This window comes from Pomacea canaliculata, linkage group LG14, assembly GCF_003073045.1.
Source record: "Pomacea canaliculata isolate SZHN2017 linkage group LG14, ASM307304v1, whole genome shotgun sequence".
NCBI classification, from domain to species: Eukaryota; Metazoa; Mollusca; class Gastropoda; order Architaenioglossa; family Ampullariidae; genus Pomacea; species Pomacea canaliculata.
In genome coordinates this window covers 16,510,860-16,521,594 of record NC_037603.1, presented here as the reverse complement: position 1 = coordinate 16,521,594, position 10,735 = coordinate 16,510,860, and the positions used below count along the sequence as shown (strand labels likewise).

General features: G+C 37.4%; 1 protein-coding gene across 1 annotated transcript in view; it reads right to left on the bottom strand.

The window, feature by feature from the left end:
- Positions 1-1,070: 1,070 nt before the first annotated feature.
- Positions 1,071-10,735, bottom strand: part of LOC112555054 (N-acetylated-alpha-linked acidic dipeptidase-like protein) — a 28,942-nt gene continuing 19,277 nt past the window's right edge. The window contains exons 8-13 of the mRNA XM_025223207.1: positions 8,283-8,488; positions 7,498-7,629; positions 6,404-6,595; positions 5,643-5,862; positions 4,709-4,865; positions 1,071-4,183 (exon numbers count right to left, since the gene is read on the bottom strand). Of these exons, the coding sequence (XP_025078992.1) occupies positions 4,012-4,183; positions 4,709-4,865; positions 5,643-5,862; positions 6,404-6,595; positions 7,498-7,629; positions 8,283-8,488 (1,079 nt within the window). The 3' untranslated portion in view covers positions 1,071-4,011. The remainder of the gene's footprint in view (positions 4,184-4,708; positions 4,866-5,642; positions 5,863-6,403; positions 6,596-7,497; positions 7,630-8,282; positions 8,489-10,735) is intronic.

Below are 10,735 nucleotides of genomic sequence, written 5' to 3'. Positions count from 1 at the left end.
AGAAATAACTCGGTTAGTTTATTTCGTTGCCAACGATACTGCCGAAATATGTGAGAAGGCTTCTATTTCTCAACATCTTTTTGAACAGAGAGCCAGCAGTTAACACCACCAGTGTTATTTAAATGAGTTCTTCTGTACAGGTCACAGACAACTAAAAAATACTGCAGACCTTCGTTAATACATTTGTGTGAAGTAATAATAATTATAATAATTTTTTTAAAATAGTTCTTTTCCAAAAAAATTTGCTACGAGTGCTTCACAAATAAGAAAAACTACAAACTGGCCAATTCTAGTAAACTTACATACTAACCTCCACATGCACATGTACTTGTACAACAGACACCCACAGAGTAAATACACTTTATGCCAGTGCACTGTCAGGACATGGAAGGGTGAAATCATTGATTGAATGTTTGAACTTAAAGAATCAGTATGATGAAGGCTGATGGGTGTCTGTTCCAAGTAGATGTTGCTTGATAGGAAAAAGACCTCTGTCAATGTCTTTGTCTTAGTAGGACTTGAAGCCTGATATCAGAAGATGGACAGAGCATTTGTGAGGGAATGTAGTTGGGACTGAGTTTGGAAAGATATTGAGGACCAGTGCCAGAAACTTAGTGGAGAGTTTTTAGGCAATATGTCGGCTATGCATTCCTGTGTCTCTGTCATCAGCCCAGCAAGCTCAACTGATATAAAGCTGTTTATCATCAATAAACCTCATCTGACATAGCATGGTGAAAGCTGACATCAGACAAAGGGAAAGTAAACAACGCAAAAAGTAGCACAGATATACTAGCCAAACACCATTAGTAATGAAGATCCCTGGGAAAAGATGAGCCAACATCCCATGGAAGTAGAAATATGCAAATGGCGCTGGGACTGGATTGGCCACACTCCATGAAAACTGCAAGACAGGCCCTCATCTGTAACCCTCAAGGCAATAGAACAAGAGAATACCTGGCACCCTCAAGCAGACATGGAAAAGATGGGATACACATAGGCCTAAATAGAAAAGAACATCATTTTTGTTACACACTTTCCCACAATCTTCAAATATTGCAAACAACAATAGCGACATTAAAAAAAAAAAGATTTTATTTGCATAAATTAATAACAACATTTAAATTCAATAAAAATGAATTCAAATATTTTTGGCTATCATTGCAAAAGATTATTTATCTCCCAATTAAATATGTAAAATCTCTTTTTAAATTTTTTTTTTTTTACATATGCAGTATAAAAAAGTCAGTAGTAGTACACTGGGCAGAACAGGGCAAACCACAGAAATATCAATAACAGGACAGAAGAATGAAAGTCAACGTGGACTTGAAAATGTACAAAATATTGCAAAAACAAAAAGTAAAATAACTGAAACCAATTATAGAAAGAAAGATACTTAATAGACACTTGGGACCACGATGAAAAGTCTTATCAATTTATAAGTGCTGAACATCAGCTTCAGGTCAAGATGTTAGTGTAAAAAGAAAGGATGATAATTAATTGATGAAAATTAGACGAAGTCAATGATTTCAACACTTACAGTCAATGAATATGCATAACATTAGAACATAAATGTTTCAGCAAAGTGATAGAAATGTTAATTTGAATGTACACAAAGCCAGTTCTCAGAAGAACTACTTTGTAAGTTTCTTGTGGGTGTTTACCAATGTACTTTTAAAAAGAATGCAATAAGATAATGGATAATTCTTCCTGGATTTTAATAACAGAAGCTAAAGAAAAACATGGGGTAATGAAGTACTACACTTGTGCAAAAAGACAAAAATACCTTACTATGGGAAAACTTATTAAACTGGTTTTTTTAAAAAACTATCATATTTTACATCCCTTCTTTCATTTACACAACCATATTATTTATAAAAAGTAGATCACACAACCACAGATTTCATTGTAATGTAAGGCACAACTTAATTATTATAACAAATGGCACGAAGAAATGAAGACCCTAAACCACAGCTGGGGCACTGTGGGGAAGCTAGCCCAGGACAGACAAAAGTGGAGGACCTTTGTTGCTGCCCTACGTGCAGACCGGCATAACGGGCAGTAACTAACTAAAGAGCACAGATTGTTAAAGAAATAAGCCATAAAAAATGGATAAAGGTTCAAGAAACACTTTACTGCTCTGCTGATGACCAATACTACACAACAAAGATTATATACATGCATATAGTTTAAAAGCCAACACCAGCTGAGATCTTACTCATTCACACATTTGAATTTTGAGGGACTAGAAGATGTACTGTTAGTATACAACAGCAGTTATTAACTGAACTCACAAATAAATTTTTGATGGATCAAATGATATGGCTGGTTTTTGGAAGATGAACACACAACCAATGTGTTCACCCCCTTTCTTGTACATGGATCACATGCGCACGCACACATTCTCTCTCTTACTTTTTCTAAAACCATTCAAATTTTCAATTTCCTGCTCAGGTCTGCAAGCATCAATAATCCTGTGTCACTGACAGAATCATTTAAATTCTCCTCAATGCAGTCTTATTCCATATTACACTTTGTTTAAAACAAATATGAACTGAATCTACTCAAGTTCTGTATGATGTTATTTGAGCAAAGTTGTGTAGAATCTGGAAACAAAGAATTTTGACATATATCATGGCCACATAATTTTATCATACAGTTGTCTCATATCAGGAACCTTTCTTAAATGCAGTTAAAATATGTCTCATTTCATGGCATGGAGCAGTGACAGGTTAATACTCCTTTGTATTTGCTATTAAGATGACACTTCTCCCATGTAATTTTATCCTTCTAAGTTTCTGGAGTGATTTTTCAATACCAAGTGTTTTTCTTATAGTTTGACAAAAATAGTTAGCCACATGCTTTTATCTGAAATTGGTTTCTTATTACTAAGGAATAAATAAGATGAAACGAAATAATTTGACCCAATCAGCCACATTTTCAAATGCAAAAGTCTGTGACAAAATTTCCCATCACCTTTCCAATGCATGGTGTGGCTTTGTAATTTAAATGGCAGTTTTTCTCCCCTCTAGTTCACATTTTGTAAAGCAGTTTATAAATGCCTTTTTATTAGGTCAAATGTTTTAAAAAGCAAAGGCATTTACCATTTAAAGCTGCAGTATAATCCTATTTCACACAATGAATACTAAAAATAATTTATGACAAAAGTTTCTTGGTCAACTGTAATGATATTTAATTGTTGGAATGTATACCATTTAGTCATTTTCTGCCCTCAAGTGTGATATGTAATAAAAGCAAATGCACTTTTCATCAGATCATATCAATAAGCAGAAAAATGACTGGGCTAGCCCTTAGAAGTCATTGCCATTAAGTAAAACGTTAACTACAAAAGACTAACATACGAATGGCCCAAATGAAGCCTGCATGGATTTGCATAGTGTTTGCGTGGAAAGAAAATGAAAATGAAGAATGAATACATGTGCATGTTCTGTGTATGTATGAGCAAATGAAAGACAAAAAAAGGCATATGTATATTGGAGGGAATAGGGGTGGGTGGGAATGTGAGAATATGTACATCACTTCCTAAGGATGCTATGGATTTAGCCAGTAATTAGTCCTGTACAATGAAGATCTTGAGAATACTGGATACTAATCCAATAATATACGAACAATGCAATAATTTGTACATAAGGCTTTCATTGCATAACTATCCCAACATTTCAGTGCTTTTGTATACATATGGAAAGCTGCCACAGTTTGTTAAAGATATTTTATCAACTATACAGTTGCCAGATTCCTGATCAGGAATGCAGCAAGAAGAAAATAAGTAGGACAAGAGTATTATGACCTTAGAGGGCACACAAGTCATCCAAACAAGAAACTTGGTAATGCTTCTTGTTAGCAGTCCATGTAGTTCAGATTTTCTTGAGCTACTGTCAATGCACAATGGATGTGACTTGTATAATCCACTGAATAATGATTCAACAGAATAACTTTCCGACATGATTCTGGATACTGACACAATGATATGTAGGCAGAGAACATGTCCACAAATCAGTTTGCTGCTCTCAGTGCTAAGAGGGCCTGTAACAAAACAGTCTTTGTAGAGTCTTCAAACTCGTGGGTTTTTTCCCAAATATCTGCTATCCCACCAGCACTACAGAGATCCAACACTTCCTCCATGATGTTGCGTTCATCCAGAGGGTAAAGGATGTGCCGAGGAATGCTATAAAAAGAAAGGGGAAAAAAAAACAAAGGTGAACTTAAAAAGAAGGGGTAATCATTTGATTTCATATTAGCATGGCAGCATTACAAAATCATCTTCAATCTGAAGCTAATCTACAAGCTGGATAGAAAATGCTGATATAAACAGTCTAGATCTTCTCTTCTTTTTTTGACTATATACCTGCAATTTGTCCAGTTACTGATGATATGGATGGAGAAAAGATAAATCTTGAAATATTTGTTTTTCAACACATGCTCTAATTTCTGCCCAGGTTATGCCAATTTAGGAGTAAATCCTAGTGTTTATTTATTTTAAATCAAATTAAATTAAACATTATCTAAACTGAAGAGAATAAAAACTAAGATTGAACAAAAAGCCTAAAAAGCTAATACTGTAGGTCTGTAAACAATAACAGCACTTTACAATGCACTTGCAAATGGATGCATTTATTTTAAATTTTATGTGCCAAATGCGATAAATGTATAGTGTTGTTGACATTTGTACACATAATTTATTTTTATTTACCCTTTTCTGTATATGATAAAGAGTTTATCGAACATCATTTTCACATCGTTCACCATTCTCAACGACAGCAGGTCCTTTTTTTTAAGGTAAATTTCAATGAAGTCCTCAAATACTTTGGTAGTTGCTTCCAATTCAGAACACAAGTTCAGTGAATCTTCTGCAAATAAAGAAATTCTAACACTGTTAGCCACACATGCACAAACTGTGCAAGAAACAAGCACATCATATGTACAGATATTCTTAATAGTCATCAATTCAGCAAGAGAACCAGGCTAGAGAAAAATGAACCTAATGTTAGCAATCATTAATAGTACAATATTCTGTGTAAATTAACTGGCATTAAAGTACAAATGGCATCTACTGCTTGTCATACACTCAACTTAAAGTCTAGCTCGCTTCACTACTTTGAAAATATTTGGAAACTAAATACCCTGGAAGAAAGCATGTTTTTATGCACATACTGTATGATCTAAGGTGAAGTGTGTCTTATGGTCACATTGTCCAGTTTGTAGTCACACCATCTTATCTGTAGTTAAATGGTCCTATGTGGGGTCAAAATAATTCCTAAACCTTGTCCTTGCTAACTTATTAACAATAATAAATGCAAAATTTATATAGTGCATACTTACACTCCTAAGGATTATGCTCGTAGTACTTAAGAGCAAGAACAAGACATGGGCAACATACAAGGGACAGAAGAACAAGCAAACAACACACGAACAACGGAAGGATCAACAACAGTACTAATGATGAATAAAACACAATAAAGATCCAAGTAACAAGGACTGAGAGTTACAATGTTGCTTCCCTTTATTACTTTGCTGAAGTATTTATGAGACATGACAACTGAGAAATGACTAGTCCACCCAGCTGTAGTATAGCGACTTAAACTATCAAAAAAGTTTGAGAGCAAGAATCAGGTTCCTCCACGTACCTAAGTCATGCATGGATTGTGAACATTCATTCAAAAATTCTGAAGTCTGCCACAGGATGGCTGAAAGTTCACTGACTGCACCAGACAATGAATATGGGATAATTTGATCATCGACCATGCTAACCAAGATCTGCACCATCACACGCATAACAGCAATGTGATACTTGAAGTGATGTTCACTATCAACTTGTGAGTAGACAGGCACAGTTAGGCCATTAACCTGCCAACATATGAACAAAACATGATTTTTGTTGTCACAAATTATCATACTATTAACAAAAACTAATAAGAACAAAATTCTTAACATGCCTGGAAAATTGTCTTATGAGCAACAAAATGTTCCTTAGAGAATGAAAAGTAATAAAAATAAGGCATTTTTTAGTAATCCTGATTAAGGAAAAGGAGTTACATGTTTTCTGTCTAAACCTTACCTATCAGCATGGCAGTTCATGCTTTCATGTCTGTTACATATCCTGCAATTTATGTTACTGACATATAAACAACTTTGTGCAGCTTACAGACTAAGTCAAAAAAGAAAGAGGGTATTAAAACCTCAAATTAAAAAAAGCTTTAATCTAACATCACGTTAAAGAGGAACAAAATTCACTGTCATCTGCCATGTAAAAGCTGTAAGTTTTTATGCCAATGACAGTCACTCTTTTGTGTACAGGAACGTAATTTTTAATATTTCTAAATACATACAACGGCTTTAAAACAGCCTCCTGCTACTCAAAAAAGGAAAGTATTTAGGTGGCACTTACGAAATTGTTCATGTCTCTATACTGCAGACTGATTGTAGGAACACCAACAACATGTAGGAAGGGCCAGGCCGAGTGGTCACCATGGTAACTGGCCAGGGGAACGGCTGATGACCGGGCGTCCACTTGGTTATCAGACAACATCTCCTGCCATGATGACTGGATTGTGTGATCTGCATCATTTGGGTCTGGCACCTGAAAGATAAAAATAACCCATTGATACAGCACACAGAAACTCAGGGTGTGGACCTACAGGACAATAGTAAACCTACAGGACAAAGGTAACCCTTTGGTGCAAAATATATATATATCCATACTGAATCTCACCATTGATACAGTATATAGCAATAATAAATCCCAGAACACAATAACACAGGGTGGGGATATTATAACAAAAAGTCCCCATGGCCTGGTGTTTGTTTGTGTTTAATGCTGTGCCAGCAACTAGGGCTATATCACAGCAACAAAAGTAATTTTAACGTTAAAAGTTTAGGATAAATCTTCTCAAGTCATATAACCATAATATTATTTAAAAGCCAACATAATGAGTAAACAAAATGGAAAAGAATGGATGAAGAGTAAAAAGGGGTGGTGAAGCCCAAAAAGACCACCAACAAACCAAAAAACAAAAGAGAACTATCAGGATATAAAATTTTTTAAATTTGATGATAAAGTCCTATTCTCTTTAAAAATGTAAAGATAGCTGCCAATGGGACGTAATGAAATAAGGAGAATAAAGAATTCTTTGCAAAAAACTGTCGACAGATAGTCTGTAGCTCAGGACAGATAATCAAAATATGTCATACATTAAAATTTCCCCCACACCAGGGACAAACAGGTGGTGGTTCACCTTGCAAGAGGTGTCCTTGCGTGGCATAGGTGTGTCTATCTTCAATCTTGCAAGAACTATAATTTATTTTGGCCTAGAGTGTCCCAGTGGCGTTGCCATAAGGACTGACATACAGGCAATGAACATAAACTAATTCACCAAGTACAGGGCATGAAAGGTAGAGGATAGAACCCATCCCTCTCCTTCTGTAAATGTTTTCATCTGTTCTCAAGTGAGCACCATCATCCATGAGAGGTCACAAACTCACCATCAATGTGACCTCATTGATGACCTGAAACAGCCCTGGGGGTACCTGAGCTGTGATGATGTCTGTACCCACCATTAGGCTACGGATATCAAAGTAAGCCACTGCACGCCAGGACAGCAAGTGATGATGTTTCTGAAAAATTGTATTCATCAAAGGACTTATGATAATAAAACTGCTACAAAAATGTTAGTCAAATGGAGTATTAGAAAGAAAAATGAAAGTCTTTGTAAAAATGTGCTAGTAAACATATGTGTAACACATTTCTTCCTCACTCACACAAACACATGTAATAATAAAGTTGATTTATGTAGCACTTTACTATCAAAGGCTGCCTTTTTCACAATCTTGTGTTTTTCTTTTACCTGATGCAAAGAGCTAAGATCTAAGTAATGACTAGATGGCGCAGTTGTGCCAATAGAAAACGGTGCAGAAAAAAAAAGACACAGACAGAAATCAAACATAGCAAATGGCATTACAGATGTACTGACCAATATTAGAAGCACAACCCAATGCAGATTAACAGGCAAAGATGAAAGAGCAGTCACCTTCTAGCCAGTCAGGCAAAGGCACATCACTCTCTCATCACAAATATGATACTTTACAACCGGGAGAGTGAAGATCTAGAATTTGTTATACAGATTTAAAGACTAGGCCCAACTTATGACTATAATCAGACAAATTTTTCTTGTTGCGCAATAGCTGCCAAAATTAAGCAGGAAATCCTCTGCATTTAGTGAGAATTCATTAGTCTGGGGTCTGCTCTGCACAGATACTCAATGGCCTACCACAATATGCTGCAGCATGCCAATGTTTGCCAGGTCTGCGCCCCCCCAGGACACAATGCGAATGCCACGCTTAGGTTTCCACTTCTTGAGACTATACGCAGTGTTCAAAGCATTTGCCAACTGTAGGAGGAGGTTGGTGCTAATAACAGCATCTTGTGAAGCACCCAGTAATGAAGCTCGTGGAGCTCCAATCACCACATAACGATCTATAGAGGAAAACAAACAACTGCTTTATAAAACTCCAATTACAATATAAAGATCTGAGAGGGAACAAAAAAAAAAAATCATGCACTGATACCTATTATAGTGTATTTACAGATGAACATGGATAGATTGTGAGTACAGACACATTCATTATCATGCACTGTGACCTGAACAGTACTATTATACAAAATAATGTAGCCAAGTTATAATGGATGCTCAGCTGTGGTTTAAGTGTCACAGATGATGATATTGTTCTAATTTGGCTATATTTAGCCCAGTTGGAGGCCAGCTCTCAAGAAGAAACTGGCAGTCAGTCATCTGCAAAGCGTCCACAGGTCTGTCCTGCTTGGTTTTAAGAGGAACTGGTGATTGCCAGACCTACGGTCTGTTCTTTCAGGAGCCTACACTCCTGTAGGATATGCTTTGTATCTCCTCAGGAACACGTCAAAGATGACACAAGATGTTACTTCCAGTAAAAGTGGTGCTTAAATCTGCTGTGCCCTCTCCTCATGCAGAAAACTGTCACCTAGATTCTGGACAGATGGTGGAAGTTGTCTGTGGCTGGGGTTATCTATGCAAAGCCTTGATAATCACCTTCATCTTGGTTAGGCTAATCTTGTTTTCCTGCTGTATGTCTTCAGCCTCTAGTTTTGCCGTTCTGTCAGCCTGCTGAGTGTCTTCAATACCAGTGTGTGGGTATCTACTGCAGTAATGTTTTTAGGCAATAAATATTTTTCAGCACTGCTGTTAGCATAGGCAGCCAGTTTTTGTTGGTGGCTTGCATAACAGGCAGGGCATCTGTTCAGAACTCCCCCTGTAAGCCTGAGCTCATGCTGAGAACTCACGACTTTTGAGTAAGGTTTTTAGGACTTATCAGGACTGCCTGCGTTAAGTGGGATTGTCAAATGCATATGTTCAGAATTGGCTGAAGTGGTATAAGTACAAATTTTCACTGTTAGTCTGTATGCTGCTCAAAATGGGTGATATGGATTGTAACGGATAAGTACTTAGTAGAGGGGGTTAGGAGGGAAGATCGACAACCGTGGTTGATCTGATTTAGCGTAGTGGGCTGGAAGTTGTTTGCCCTTGAGCAAATGACGTAAACTGGGACGTCAAAATAAGGTGACGTAAAAGATAGAGGAAATTAACGTTAGAGAAAATAACGGTGGGCAGAGAGCAGACGGCGAAACAAAAGTTGGAGCTGGTGGATTTTTCTCGGGACTTTCTCGCAACTGCTGCGACAGCGGAAAAAGTATTACGGGAAGTAATACCGTGGGTAAACTACAGGTGGATGTACTTCACAGGTCGTGAGTCACTGTAGTCCGTGTTCGCACCGTGGGGGAGCTCTGTGGCTTGGGCATCCCAGTTTCTTGGCGGGGTCAAGAAACTAAACACTGGTATCAGCGAGAAAAGAACAGAAAACTTGGTGCAAGACTGGGGCACCGACTTCCATCTGTCGCCTGGAAGGGGCAGCTCTTCACAGCCTGAGAGTAAGCGCCGGTGGAGGAAAGGTTTCCTCCCGGCCTTCAGCGAATCTAACATCATCCGGCCAACATCTAGGAGGCGGCCGCATGCGCAAGATCGAGACGTCTGCTTATAAACTGTGGGTACTGTGAAAAACCATTTATTTTCAATCATAAATAGACTTCGTGGAAAGAAGATCAGTGGGATTAATTGGAATAGAGGACTTGGGAGGGTATCAAAGACTTTAAAATAAGAGGTTGATGTTTCATCGGGAGCGAACATTGGGTTCTTCATCAGTGACAATAATTTAGGAGAGTCGATTTTATTGTTACCTTTAATATTATGTGGGATGAATGATAACATATTGGTAATACATCTTGTGTGGCGAATGAAGGAGTGAATCTATGAGTGTGGATTTTGCCTTTGTTTCATTTGACTTTGTATTTGATTTGAATAATTATTTGTGCCTCTAAGAAGGTACGCCCACCCTCAAGCGATCAGGATATTTTGGTTTGTGGAAAGAATGCGCATGTCTGCGGACGGTCCGTGACATCTTGGTGACCCCCGACGTGACCGCTTTAGGGTGAGGCGGTACTAGGCGAGGTGGTTTACAAATATTGTACAAAAGGTATTATTAGTACTGTATCTGGTGGATTATTTTTGACTACTCTTGTTTTGCCATCGTAGGGTACATTTCTTTAAATTGTTCTTGAGAGACATGGAATTCCCGGATATAGATAGCTTCATAGCCCAAGGACAGAAATTTGGAAAGACTAATAGTGACC